Raw genomic sequence first — 15,200 nt, 5'->3', positions numbered from 1 at the left:
TAAAACTGCATATTCAACACTGCAGTCATTTTTTGATCCATATTCTCTCCCCTCTATTTTGTCCCCCACATAAAGTAGATAATAGGTACTAACATTCGCTCCTAGGGGTATATTTACTAAAGTGAGGAGTTTTTAGAAGTGGAGATGTTGCCCATAGCAACCAATCAGATTCTACTTATCATTTATCTAGCACCTTCTAGAAGATAATAGCTAGAATCTGATTGGTTGCTATGGGCAACATCTCCATTTCTAAAACCTGCAGTACCCCCTGAAGTGGTAGTGCCCCTGCAGCGCCCACAGTGATAGTGCCCCTTATGCAGTGCCCCCAGTAGTGGTAGTGACCCTTATGCAGTGTCCACAGTAGTAGTGGCCCTTATGCAGAACCCCCCTAATGCAGTGCCCCGAGGCGTGGTGGCGCTTATGCAGTGCCCCCATTAGTAATCCTCTTGTAATAGTGCTCCCAATAGTAGTGCCCCTAGTAGTAATGCCACCTGTAGTAGTGCCCCCAGTAGTAGTGCCCCCAATAGTGGTGTCCCCTGATTAATGCCCCCAGTAGTAGTGCCCCCTGAGTAATGCCCTCAGTAGTAGTGCCCCCTGAGTAATGCCCCCAGTAGTAATGCCCCCAGTAGTAATGTCCCCTGAGTAGTGCCCCCTGAGTAGTGCCCCCAGTAGTAATTCCCCCAGTAATAATGCCCCCTTAGTATTGCCCCCAGTAGTAATGTCCCCCTGAGTATTGCCCCCACTAGTAGTGCCCCCTAAGTAATGTCCCCAGTAGTAATGTCCCCTGAGTATTGCCCCCAGTAGTAATGTCCCGAGTATTGCCCCCACTAATAGTGCCCCCTGAGTAGTGCCCCCAGTAGTAATGTCCCCTGAGTACTGCCCCCAGTAGTAGTGTCCCGAGTATTGCCCCCACTAGTAGTGCTCCTTATGCAGTGCCCTCAGCAGTGGTGCCCCTTATGCAGTGCCCCCAGTAGTGGTAGTGACCCTTATGCAGTGCCCACAGTTTTAGTGCCCCTTATGCAGAGCCCACAGTAGTAGTTCCCCTTATGCAGAGCCCCCCTAATGCAGTGCCCCGAGGAGTGGTGGCGCTTATGCAGTGCCCCCATTAGTAATCCTCTTGTAATAGTGCTCCCAATAGTAGTGCCCCTAGTAGTAATGCCACCTGTAGTAGTGCCCCCAGTAGTAGTGCCCCCCTATAGTGGTGTCCCCTGATTAATGCCCCCAGTAGTAGTGTCCCCCAGTAGTAGTGCCCCCTGAGTAATGCCCTCAGTAGTAGTGCCCCCTGAGTAATGCCCCCAGTAGTAGTGCCCCCTGAGTAATGCCCCCAGTAGTAATTCCCCCAGTAATAATGTCCCCTGAGTATTGCCCCCAGTAGTAATGTCCCCTGAGTATTGCCCCCACTAGTAGTGCCCCCTGAGTAGTGTCCCCAGTAGTAATGTCCCCTGAGTATTGCCCCCAGTAGTAATGTCCCGAGTATTGCCCCCACTAATAGTGCTCCCTGAGTAGTGCCCCCAGCAGTAATGTCCCCTGAGTATTGCCCCCAGTAGTAATGTCCCGAGTATTGCCCCCACTAGTAGTGTCCCCAGTAATAATGCCGCTATTGTGAAGCCTCTTAATGAAAAAAACAAAAAATAAATACTTACCTTAAGCCCCGCTCCTGCGTCCGCTGCCGCCTGGTCCGTCTGGCTGCTCCTATGAACTATGGGAGTGAGCTCCAGCCTCTGCGGCGAGTGAGCCGGGCGCCCGCTGGCAACAAAATCCCAGTGGAGCATTCCTGCTGCGCCGGGATTAGGTGGGTCGGAGGAGGCAGAACTGGTTCCATCTCCAAATAGAAGTGGCGGAACGCCCATTAATCTGAACAAGGTATATCCGACAGGGAAGACTGATGCATCCATCATTTAAGCATATGGGTTTACAGCTGCACCTTTCTGCAAATGTTAATACAATTCATTTCAGTTAATTTATGTTACTCAGTGCCTACTGCCATATTTGTCTGAAAGGCCTGCATTATGTTTACCTTATTAACCATTTTATATTCTGCTTGCTGTACAGGACAGTACCAACCACTTAAAGATAGTGGTTGGTGAACCCATATGTATCTAAATTGTACCCCTTTTTCCACCAAAAACCTGGGTCTGACCTGGGACTGGTCACGGGTCGGAGCCGGGTTACTGATTAATCATTTTAGTAGTGATAACTGCCTGCAGTGTTGTATTTTAATATGATTACTTTCTTATTCAAATACATTTAAACTATGATATACATCTATTTCCAGCTTCACTGCAGAATCAGAGCGTGAGAAGAAGGAGTGGATGGAAGCCCTGCTGGAATGTATATCCGAGTCGCTCTCAGACTATGAAGTCGCTGAGAAGATCTGGTCAAACAAAGGAAACAAGACCTGTGCTGACTGCAAAGCCTTCAACCCTGACTGGGCCTCCATCAACCTGTGCGTCATAATATGCAAGCAGTGTGCAGGTGTGTGCTGGGCTGTGGTGGTTCTCAGTAACATACAAAATACTAACGTCAGATTATAGAGTAAGCTGAAGAGCAGAATCCTACCTACAAACTACCCAACAAAATGTATTTCTTGGAAAAAGTATGCAGTTGCTTTTTTTTATGTAATTAATAACTGTAGGCGCCTCCTGTCACTTTGTACTTCATCAACGTCTTCTCTACTGTGTGCATTTATCTAACTAAGATATATTTTGGGTAATTCCCAGAATCATTTTGTTCCCTTATGATACCCAAGTGGAATGTATGGCCAACCCTTCTCCGATACTGTGTCGCCTCCCGGTATCACTGCAATAACTGGAAGCCAGTGTTACACACACATCACCTGCACTCCTTTCCATACTCTCTATAGTAGAAGTGCAGTGATTAGTGGCAGGAGAGAGTATGACGTCACAGCGCCTGTGATAGTGCGATTGTAACATCTAGCTAGTATTATCAAGTACATGCTACAGTTGTGTCCTCACTCATGGCAGGGCCGAAACTAGGATTTTTGTCACCAGGGGCAAGACAGTAATTTGGCGCCCCCCATGTAATTCCCCCTGCACTAGTGCCCATATTGTAATGCCCCCATAGTAATGCCCATATGTTAATACCCCCATAGTAATGCCCCTGTAGTGCCCACCATACAGTAATGCCCCTGTAGTGCCCATGCTCCCATATTAATGCCCCTGTAGTGCCCATGCTTTCATAGTAATGCCCCTGTAGTGCCCATGCTCTCATAGTAATGCCCCTGTATTGCCCATGCCCCCATAGTAATATCCCTGTAGTGCCCTTACAGTAATGCCCCTGTAGTGCTCATGCCCCCACAGTGATGCCCCTGTGGTAATGCCCCGTAGTGCCTATGCCCCCATAGTAATGCCCCTGTGGTAATGCCCCTGCCCCCATAATAATGCCCCTGTAGTGCAGCTTATTAAAAAAAAAATACTTACCTTGAACCCCGCTCCTGCATCCAGCGTCGCGTCCGGTCCGCCGGCTGCTCCTTGGAACTATGGGGGAGATGTCATGACGTCTCCCCCATAGTGCCCGTGGGGAGAGCCGGAAGCTGGAGTTCGGGAGAGAACTCCAGCCTCCGGCTACATCGCGTCGCTGCAGAGAAGGAGCCGGGCGCCCGCTGGTAATAAATATTACCAGCGGACGTCCGGCTTGGAGCCTCTCTGCAGCGCCGGGCTGGAGGTCACTGGCACCAGGTACAGCGGCTCACCCGGTGCACGTGCACCTCCAGCCCCCCCCTAGTTGCGGCCCTGCTCATGGGCAAGGGGTGCAAGGGGTGAAAAAAGGTTGGCTGACTCACGGTGGCTTGGCTGCAGATTCAGATAACGGCCATCCAAAAATGGCCACCGCCTAGGAGGAGACAGATGCTAGAGGTCCTTACTGGACCTCTAGTGTCTGTCTCCTCCTTAGCGGCGGCCATTTTTGGATGCCCATTTTCAGCAGATTAAATGCGGATGGCTAGAAGGAGACAGACACTAGAGGTCCTACTGGACCTCTAGTGTCTGTTAGGCCAGCACAAGTGTCGGGAGAAGATGCTGAAAGCTGCATCTTCTCCCGTGAAACCCCCTGGCAACGAGCATAAACCCCATGGCAACGAGCATTAATCCCATGGCAACGAGCGTGAAACCCCCTGGCAACGAGCAGGTAATTTTAAAGTCATTAGAAGCCTTACTGTGGGGCATAAAATGGTGTCGGGCAAATATGTAAGTGGCACTTTGGTAATAGACATTACCGTGTGTGGCATAATGTGTAATGGGCATTCTGGTGTGTGGAATAATGTAAGTCACTATACCAGGGACATCTGACTAGTGCACTGCTTTATGGAGGAGCAAGGACAAAATCCAGGTACAGGAAGGAAGGGGGCGCAAAATTGCTGCCTTGCACCGGGTGACAGATATCTTAGTATTGGCCCTGTCATGGGTGCATCTAGGGATCCGAGCGCCCCTGGCAAGGTAATGGACTGACGCCCCCCTCCCCCCATAATTTCAGGAAGTGCCCCCAGTAGTAGTCCCCTCTATGCAGTGCCCCCAGTAGTAGTCCCCTCTATGCAGTGCCCCCAGCAGTAGTCCCCTATATGCAGTGCCCCCAGTAGTAGTACACTATATGCAGTGCCCCCAGTAGTAGTCCATCCTATGCAGTGCCCCCAGTAGTAGTCCCCCTTATGTATTGCTCCCAGTAGTAGTCACCCCATATACAGTGCCCCCAATAGTGGCCATCCCCCCCATAACGTGCCCCCAGTAGCGGCCCCCCCAATACAATGCCCCCAGTAGCAGCCGCCACCCCCATAACATGCCCCCAGTAGCGGCCTCCATCTATACAGTGCCCCCAGTAGCGGCCACCCCCTATACAGTGCTCCTAGTAGCGGCCCCCCCTATACAGTGCCCTCTAGTAGTCACACTCCCCCCCTGTGCTGTGCCAGAAAAAAAAACACACACAGAAAAAAAAAATAGCAACTTACCTGATCCCTGCTCCTGCCGACGTCTGCCACTGTCCACTCCTCCGGGCCCGCTCTCGCTCTGCACTATGGGATGGGAGAGACGTCATAACATCTCTCCCATTACCCGCAGCAGGGGAGCCGGAAGGCGGAGCTCATGAGTGAGCTCCAGACGGCTCCCTCCGTGGACGCAGCAGCCAATGAGAGTCTGCCTGACTCTCATTGGCTGGCTGCTATAACAAACACACCGCCGCCGCTGGCAGCTGTGTGTGTTTGTTACTGTGTAGGGCAGACCGCTCTCACTCGGAGGACTAGTGGGGCCACGTCAAGCCCCTGGGGTAGTCCACCCATTGGCTGCTGATGGCACTGCCGAACGGCGCCCCCCCTTTGGCCGGCACACCTGGCAAGTGCCATCCTGGCGAATGGTAGATACGCCCCTCTCCTCACTTGTGTTTGCTGCCGTCGCATCAAACAGCCACCTCGGCGCACCTGGTCCCGTGAGACTCTGCTAGCGCCAGGCGACTTTTTTGCGTCTTTTTTTCCAAAAATGCGTCTAAGTCGCAAGGGGATGCGTGCTCCACACTGCTGTGCTTAACCTGTGATGTTATACCAACTCCATTGCGACAAAAAATACTAATCCCAAGTGTCCAGGACACCGCTTCTACACCTAAATTCCCGGTCTGACCCGGAGGTTGGAACAGGGTTCTAATCCGGATCAGACCCGGAATTTAGCCGGCGCCGACCCAGGATTTTCCCGAGCTGGTGCCGTTCACACCATAGCCGGGTCTGCAGAGACCCGGCTTTTCTGGCGTTGAAGTGGACGCTTGGAGATGACGTCATCTCCAAGCGCCAATGAAGCCGGCCAATCGGCAGGCATGCGGCACGATCCAGGTCACCCTGACCTGGATCGCGCCATTTACACAGCAGGGTTTCATGGGTTATTCCCGTGTTAAACCGTGCTAGTTACCTAGGTTGGATTGCCGGGTCACTCGACCCGGCGATCCAACCCTCTCCCCTTTTACACCAAGGAGCTACCCGGGTTAACCCTGCAATAACCGGGTTTTAGCTCTGGTGTAAAAGGGGTATAAGTGACTTTGGATGCAGCTACTACGCAAATAAGACGCTAAATTCAGAAATAAGTACTTAAAGTGAAGGAATCACTATCAGTGGCGGAACATCTAAAGGCCCATATACATCAGAGATTGCAGTAATTGTGCAATTTGCAATCGATTGTGTATAAAAATCTTTCCCTTTTTCAATCGATTGCAGATTACAGAATTGTCACAATCAGTTAGAAAAGGGAAAGATTTTTATACACAATCGATTGCAAATTGCACGATTACTGCAATCAATCTCTGATGTATGGGGGCTTTAAGTCGTGCCAGGTCCCTGAGGACACATACAGTACAGTATGTGTCTTTTATACTCAGCCTTGTTTCCCAAGTCTGATGTTCATGATTTGCAGCAGCTGACAAGTATTCTTTTCTTAATCCCAGTAATGGAGTATTGCAGACAATATCATTATCTGCACCGTGTAATTATTCTTCTTATGTTTGTAAAAGTATATTTTGAAGTATATTGGATTCCCCTGAAGAACAGGGACATGTCACTAACATGCTTGTGTTTGTTCTGCAGGTCAGCACAGAAGCCTGGGAACAAACATTTCCAAAGTGCAGAGTCTGAAACTAGACACAAGCATCTGGAGCAATGAGATTGTGCAGGTGCGATGGATACGGCTGTCTACAGATCAGATACACTACTAGTGGTGTGAAACAATGACTCATTGTGACTAACGTCTCACAGTATATGTCTGGACAGGTCTATTCCTCCTGCCACTCTCCAGCTTGTGCCTGTCTTTCAAGCTGTTGGGCTTAAACATCCCACACACGTCAGTAGTTTTCAATCCTACAGTCAGACAGAGATACCTGATGTCCAGGGGGTATATTTACTAAAGCTTCTAAAATAGACAAGTGGTGAAGTTGCCCATAGCAACCAATCAGGTTTTGTGTATTATTTTCTAGTTTACAATAGAGAAATGATAGCTAGAATCTGATTGGTTGCTATGGGCAACATCACCACTTGTCTGTTTTAGAAGCTTTAGTAAATCTACCCCCGGGACGTTTCGCCATTGTTGCTGAACTTAGATGGCTAAATATCAAAATAATTCACAGTGTGGCTTGTTGTCACAGGTATAAAGCCGTTCAGCTATTGTCACAGTAATTCCTCACCAAACCCAGGGGTGATAATTATTTTTCATTATATCCTGCCTTAGAAGTTAGAAGTTCCCATGTATGTTTATGGGATCCTAATAAAACATCAGGCTATACTTGTTTAAAGCCGGGGTGTCAAATATAAATGTAGATATTTCTGTACAATTAGTCATAAATGAACATTGAAATATAGTATTTTGTTGTAAGAAACACATAGTTTAGATTATTCTTACGGGGGGCTCATTTTTCACAGACAAAAACTGCTCTGGAATTTTTTTTTCCTCAGCTTTGTGCTAAATAACATGGCAACTTCCAGCGCAAAAATAGCAGCTTTCTGTATGTGTTTAAAGACGGGTCTATTTATCAAGCAGTGAAAGTGTGGAGAAGTGGACCAGTGGAGAAGTTGCCCATAGCAACCAATCAGAGTTCAAGTAGCATTGATCAAGTACACAAAAATATATCAGGTGTCCCACCTTAGCGCCTGCTCCAAAGAATGATCAATTGATACTTAACTTATATGTATCACGAATGTGATACAAGTTAAGTATCAATTGATCATTCTTTGGAGCAGGCGCTAAGGTGGGACACCTGATATATTTTTGTGTAAGCTTTATTATTGGAGGAGTTAGATACCTCCCCCTTAGGAGATCTCACCTAAGCAGCCAGCTTGGCGCAAACATACAAATACCATTCTATTTGTGTATATTGATCAAGTACAGTCTATAAAATAATAGGTAGGAGCTGATTGGTTGCTATAGGCAACTTCTCCGCTGGTTCACTTCTCCACACTTTTCACTGCTTGATAAATAGACCCCTATAAGAGGTGTTCCAAGTGGTTCCCCGATATAATACGCAAGGCATCTAACCTGCTGGGCACCAAGCCATGATACGGTGATTCGCAGCCTAGTGAACAAGATCCCAGAGGGTTGACACACGTTTGCCTTAATAATCAAAGACACAAAAATTCAGGTCCCAAAATACCCTATCAGCATGTGACAACAATAGCTGGAGAGCCCTAGGTTGCCCAAGTATAATTTTCCTGTATGAGGCCCTGTAACCAGTGAAAATGTTTTAGTCTACGATATGGCTTTTGTTTTCCATTTTGCCTGGGCGTTACTACTGGTGACTGCAGTGTTCTCTTGTGACAGCCTTGCTGGTAGTAAGATTCAATTGCTTACATGGGCGAAGGCTGATCCCCGGCCTTGGCATAGAGAAAACCATACTATCAAGTACTGCAGCTATACTAGTATCCCCGCATCATCTGTTCTGTTATCGCCATTTGGTTATAACAGATTAAAAACAATAAAATAATACTTTATTCTTTGAATACATTTTTTTTTTTTACTTTTTTTTTTTAAATAAGTTGTATCTATTTTTAAACTTCTTAAACATTTCTTTTCCCACATTAGTTGAACTGAAAGCCCAAATCTGTGCTTTCAGTTCCACTTCCCATGTGACAGCTAGCAACTACTGTATACAGTATTACAGGCATCTACAAAAACTGGTATAATTTTTGTTGTTGTTAAATTGCAAAGATACAAAATAAAAATGTTTTTATGTGTGTTTTTTTTTTCTAATATTGCTGTTATGTTTGTAATTGAGTGGTTATTACGTTTGCAGCTATTTATCATCCTGGGTAATGATCGGGCAAACCGGTTCTGGGCTGCACGTGTGCCACCATCAGAGGTCCTTCATCCTGACGATGGGACGGAACAAAGGCGAGACTTCATAGCACACAAGTACCGAGATGGAAAGTATAGAGGCCCCCACCCCCAATACAGCACACAGGAGGAGATTCTCAAGGTATTTTTTTGTAAATTTTACAGCATTGAAATTATTTTAACATACAGTAAGTCTCCTATCAATTTCACTTATACCTTTAACATAGTTTATAGCTAAACCTGTATTGTCAAGTGCCAGCTTAACCATCATACCAAAATCACCCTCCCTTCCAAATGCCCTTAAAGAAAGACACTGATACCAGTATTGGTGCCCCAGATTTGATAGAATAATTATACATCATACAGGCTGGCATGAAAACTCTGTAACAAAACAGCCTGTCAAATTCAATTAATTGGGGGCAGATCCACGACCTCAGATGCCACCTGGATTGCCAGGGAACCACTCCTCCTTTTTGGCACAGCACTGGATCCTTACCTCCACAAAGTATCCAGGTCCAAACCCTGAGATGGGGATAAAACTCGCCATGGATCAAAGGGGAATGCACTTCATCAACTCATGTCCAGTATAGTTGCCGATGGGTGACCAGTGCTTTCCTGTCAAAGCCGGGTTCTAAGACCCTAGCCTGACACCCACTCAATCCTGAAACAAAAACAGTGGTCCAACAAACAAATCCATCCCCTCTATTCATTCATGCCTCACCACAAGACCCCCAATGGTCAAAACATGAAGGTCCCTTGGGGGGACCTTCTTCCACACTCTGTCTAAAGCCAGTCTGTCTGGCCTACCCTTTCAAAACAACCAAGGCACAATATTCGACCACACCCCTTTAACAGGGATGGCTGTTCTCATGCCTGCCATGTGGCATTCGTCCTTCATGGTAAAAGAATGGCCCAACAACCAGCTGGACCATGAATCCCAAGGAATTCCAGGAAAAAAAGAGTTCCCACAAGTCAGACACACAATGTACAAGAACTCAAATACCATAAACATAACACAGTTTAATAATACAGGAGGGAAAGAATCCTGAGGAAGGTGAAAATCTGATAAAACCCCTGGGAGTCCATAAACCAGGATCACAAAGAGAAAAATGAGGTAGAGCCATTTACATAGGCGAGAAGATATGTGTCCACATACACCTATCTCTGTATAGCGTGCCACAGACTTTGTGACTCAATAGTGCCAAAAAACGAGACCCAAGCCATGCATGTTAAGCTTAATCTGTTACTTTATAGCAATTCCTTTGTTTCAAAAATACTAATCCTAAATACCTAGAACACTATAAGCAAAGTAAAATACAAAGTTGAGGAAAAAGTAGCAAAATTGAGGAAAAATTATTCTGTGTAAAAAGACAAAAAAACAGGTCGATACGAGTGACCTCTATCACGCATCGTTATGTTACTTTATACTAATTCCTTTGCAACAAAAAACTAATCCTAGTACACTGTAGGCCTGATTCAGCTACGCACACAAATTCCAGTGTTTGTGCAGATTGAGTGTTAGCCATTTATTTACTTGCAAAGTGAGTGACAGGTAGTCAGTGTTTGGGGGAGGTGGTTATAAAAACGCAGGCGTGTCGGTAGCGTTTAAACACTGTTTTCTGGGCATGCAAAAATTAGCCACTGCGTCCTTGCTCGCTGCAGAAGAGCCATCTGCTTGTCTGGAGACCCGCCGTGTCTGCGGCAGCTTAGACTTGCTCAGGAGACTGATGGCCGTTTGATCTGCGTTCCATGCTTCCGATGTATCTGGTTTTGTGCATGAGCGTCGGATACTTTCAGCGGCGTCTCTAAGCACTGGACGGCAAGTGATATTAGCATATTTTCGCAATTGTGATCCGTGAGAGTTTGCAGCTGCAGTGGTTTTTGTGTTTGGATCTGAATCAGGCCCTATATGCGAACTAAGGCGCAAAAGTGAAGAAAAAGTAGCAAAATTGTGGAAACTGCACTACACAAGAATTGCACAAGGCATCTTGTGCCATATGGTGAAAAAGGATAGATGTATGAGGACACAAGTCACAAGTTTTACTCTAGTACAGGGAGGCACAGTGTACTACCAATGATTGCTACCCATATAGCCCTTGGAATGGGTATGAAGTCCCGGCGGCTGAATAGCCGGTTCATATCCCGACGCCAGAAGCTGAAGGCTGAAGATACTGACAGGGGAGGTAAGTACCCTAACCCTACCCCTCTCCCCCCCCTAACCCTCCATTAGTGGTGCCTAACCTTAACCTCCCTAGGGTGTACCTAACCCTAACTTTCCCCCGGGGGTGCCTAACCCTAACCCACCCTACCCGCACCCTAAACCTAATCCTCCCAGGTGGTTGCCTAACACTAACCTATCCCCCAACCCCGGGGAACATAAGCCTAACCCCCCTCCCCGTAACCTAAACTTCCCCGGGGGTGCCTCACCCTAATCTCCCTCTGGGGCCCCTAAAACTAACGCTTCCCCCCGCGGCTAACATTTTACAGGGCCCCGCTTACCGTCGTTCAGGATGCCGGCTGTCAGGCTAAAGATAGGCAGCAGAATTTTGTCTCCGGGATTTCTACACCTATCTTTAGTCCCGGGTCGGGATTCTGAATTTACTACATCCCTAGCCCGGGATACGTTTAAGATGCCGGCGGTTGCAATCCCGACCCCCGGCATCTAGAATCCTTAATCCCGGCTAGGGTTGAATGACAGGCATCTATAATCCAGACGCCTGTCATTTTTCCAACGCCGGCACACTGGCGCCCGGCATTCCGATCAAAGGGATGCCGGGCTCCGCAAGCAGACAGCCGCGGGGGGGGGAGGGTTAGGTTTAGGCCACCCGGGGGGAACTTAGGGTTAGGCCCCCCCCCCGGGGGGTTTAGGGATAGGCACTTAGAGGGGGGAGGTTAGGGTTAGGCACTTGGGGGGGGAGGTTACGGTTAGGCACCCCCCTGGGGGGTTTAGAGTTAGGCACTTAGAGGGGGGAGGTTACGGTTAGGCACTTGGGGGGGGAGGTTAGGGTTAGGCACCCCTATGGAGGGTTAGGGTTAGGGGGGTTAGGTTAGATTAGTTCATACTTACCTCACCACAATCGGAATTTCCAGCGCTGTCGGTCTTCCGCTGCCGGGCTCTGCTGTTTTGTCGGGCTGCCGCAGCAGGGATTCGAACGGCCGGTCATGCGGCAGCCGGCATTCCATACCGAATGCCCTAGACCTTATAAAAGGAAGTCTTCCATCTTCTCAAAGCCATAACTTGCTCAACAAGGCAACCTGACTCATTTATGCATATTGCTGCTCCTCAATTAATGGGTTCAAAAGTCCTTACTGTCAAGGATTAAATCCAACAAACAATGCTTAAAAAGTATGAAATTGGACCTTAGTCCACATACACTAATTATAGCAGTCCAGTAACACTGAGGCAGCAGTTATCAAAACAGGTCATGTAACCAATGAAGCAAGGAAACCCACTTTCCTTTTCAAACTAATCTGTCTTGGACGTAGTGATTTTACAAAGGAGCTGAATCTCCTTGAAGAGGACCAACTGGATGCTGCCAATGACTCGCCCATGGAGACCAGACCACTAATTCAAAAGGTGCCAAATAATGCCGCAGAAATGCCAGCCAAAGTAAGTTAGTCTCAAATGCATCCCATGCAGCCAGACTTTCAGACACCATGAATGAAGGGAACAAATCTAGGTCAATAGGTATGCGTTTATGGCCGGGGGAAATTCACTGAAGTGCTTTGGACAAGAGGGTGACTTCATAGGGTCCTTAACTCCAAGAAACTTTGAAAAAATAAGCAATAGAGAGATGAAGTGTCAGCTATCTGATTTTCAACCTCAGAGACGTGATTTGACTAAAAGTAGATGTTCTTCTGCTAGCAACTATCCTACGAATAAGACGAAGCCTCAGACGGCATGAGGATAGGATAGTCGCGCTAAAAATCCTTTCCGGTGCTCCAAGTCCCGTGAGAATCTGCTAGCGCCAGGCATCAAGTGTTGTATATCAAATTAATCAGCACAGTCTGCTGGCGCATCTTAGTCGCATCGCATTGCGACTTAGACATATTTTCGTCAAAAAGAGACGCCCAGCGCTAGCAGACTAGCACGGGGCCTTGGGAGGATCACTCATGCCAGGCAAATCGCACTGCGTGGCATATTGAGGTTGGATGTATGAGGACACATCTGTATAACATCTGTATAACACCAGAAAACAATTGCTTTGTCTTTCAAGCCCCCCCCCCCCCCCCCCATCTCAATAACTACACTGTAATCAGGATCGGTAAATGCTCCAACAGCATTAGATTCGCCATCATCCTTTCTATCTCCAGGTGTAAGGCCACTATGCTCCTTTTAGGTAGGCCCAAATCCAATAGAATGCGCTGCTTCCATAAACAGCTGGAGTCCTGGACTAGCCATCACAGGAGACAGCCATACTCAAACTCTGTTAAACTTTTCTAAGATAATACTGCACATTCTCAAGTCATCCTGTATATCCTGTTATAAACGAACTAAATGATGTGGTATAGATAGAACGACCACAGCCTGCTGCAACTGGCCGCAGGAATATACTGAATGTAAAATGCAGCATCCCTAAGAGAGACTGAGGGCCTCATTCAGAGGCGGTCGGAGGATGCAAGCGGTCGCTCAGAAACTGGGCGGCCACTTGCATCCTGACCGCCCGCCTCTGTTGCGGTCGTTAGGCTGTGGGTTAACACCCACAGCTCTAATGACCGCTCGGGTGATGGTCGCGATGGTCAGAGACCATCGCGACCATCGGGGCTTACGACGAGACCCTAGGGTAGGGTCTCACTTGTCGTAAGCCCCGGAGAGCTTCTGGCTCTGTCTGAGCCGGAAGCTCTCCACTGACATCACTAGTGATGTCAGTGGGGCCTCCACCGAACGGCAGGCGTTCCCATAGGAACGCCTCCGTTTGGGCTGCCACCCCCCCGGCCCGCCTTCCAAACGGGGAAAGCTGTCAATCAACATCGACAGCTCGCCCCCTTTGGAAAGAGACCCGCTACGACCAGAGCTGTCGGTCGTAGCGGGTCTCACGCATGCGCACGAGGGAGTCGGCTCCCTCGTGCGCATGCGCACTGGCAAAACATCGAGGCGGCCGTGCGGTCGTAGACACAACACCCAGGTACAGAATGCAATGCTCTCACAACAGCTGCTGAGGAAAGGTCTACACATGCGTCATCTGCCGACCAACTGAAAATGTAGGCAGACTGCAGATCTAAAGGTGCCCATCCACTAGCAGACCTCAAAACGACTGCACGATGACGACATTGTAATCGTGCAGTCGTTTGTCAGTCTGTGATGAGCCTGCACTGAATGAGCAGTCGTTCAGTGCAGGCACATCAATCATCTGCAAACATGCTGAACCTGACATTATCGTCACGTTATCCAGCATGTTTGCCTGATGATAGATGTCTAAACAACCACCGGGAGCGCGCATCGCTGGTCATATTAGACATTTTTTTAAACAATCTGCAAACAATTTTTGAATGATTATTGAACGATATCGTTATCGTTCAATCGCTCAATTTAATCACCTAGTGGATGGGCACCTAAAGTTTTGAATCCACGTGAAGCTCCCACCGAATGGGCAACTTGAAACTGAAGATAAAACTGAGAGGATAGCGAACTAATCATCATGTTAAGACATCTAAACAAATGGGCAAAGGAGCTTTATTATGAAGCACCTGACCCAGGGACAGCCAGGATCACAGGTCCAGACCAGACCCCTGATGACAGTCTCTAGTGGGGTGCCCTTCACCCGTATATCTTAAACATATGTCGAAAGGGACATGTGCCACCTTGAAATCACTACAGATCTGTGCTGGGCCAACATAGTTCTACCCTGAACCCCTGACTTCTATACCTTAACTTGGAGCTTCTATGGCTGGTTCCCTTCTAACCAGACCTCCAAATATTTGATCCCAAAATGTATTTTCTACTTCAGGGTCCATAGGGGGTCCACAGGGTTGACCTTGGGGTATAGCTGGATCTGGATCCACGGGCACCACGCAGTTAAAGCTTTAGCTGCTCCCAGGATGCACTTGGGTCCGTCCTCCTCCATACCCCGCCCCCGGCCACAGCACCTCAGTTTGAGTTGGTGCCCGGCCGGAGTCGGGTCACCTGCGCAGGGGGGCTGCAGGAGCAGCCCCCAAAAGCTTTCTATTTTTATTTAAAAAAAAAAAAGAGCCTGTTAGATTTTTATTTTAAAATAGAGGCTCTAGTGTGGCAGCGACGGGCTGTCTATGCAGACACCCACGCTGCCGCTCTCCTTCCCCGCTGGCGCCGTGACGCCAGTACTGCACTGGGGATCGCGGCGGGAGGTCAGAGTCCGTACTAGCCGGACTCTGGGTCCCTCCCTGGACTGCTGCCGGAGTCGCCGGGGACAAGGT

The 15,200-nt window shown here is 48.2% G+C and overlaps 1 protein-coding gene across 3 annotated transcripts in view; it reads left to right on the top strand.

Annotated features, from left to right (window-relative positions):
- The window catches only part of ARAP3 (ArfGAP with RhoGAP domain, ankyrin repeat and PH domain 3), a 194,453-nt gene that overhangs the window by 113,611 nt on the left and 65,642 nt on the right, over positions 1-15,200 (top strand). For all 3 annotated transcript variants that reach the window (XM_088447431.1, XM_088447432.1, XM_088447430.1), the window contains 3 exons: positions 2,276-2,475; positions 6,572-6,657; positions 8,767-8,949. In XM_088447431.1, the coding sequence (XP_088303557.1) occupies positions 2,276-2,475; positions 6,572-6,657; positions 8,767-8,949 (469 nt within the window). The remainder of the gene's footprint in view (positions 1-2,275; positions 2,476-6,571; positions 6,658-8,766; positions 8,950-15,200) is intronic.

Source organism: Taudactylus pleione, unplaced genomic scaffold (assembly GCF_031769625.1).
Source record: "Taudactylus pleione unplaced genomic scaffold, aTauple2 ptg000431l, whole genome shotgun sequence".
In the NCBI taxonomy this organism is placed as follows: Eukaryota; Metazoa; Chordata; class Amphibia; order Anura; family Myobatrachidae; genus Taudactylus; species Taudactylus pleione.
The sequence above is the reverse complement of the archived record's forward strand: the minus strand, read 5'-3'. Positions and strand labels throughout refer to the sequence as shown.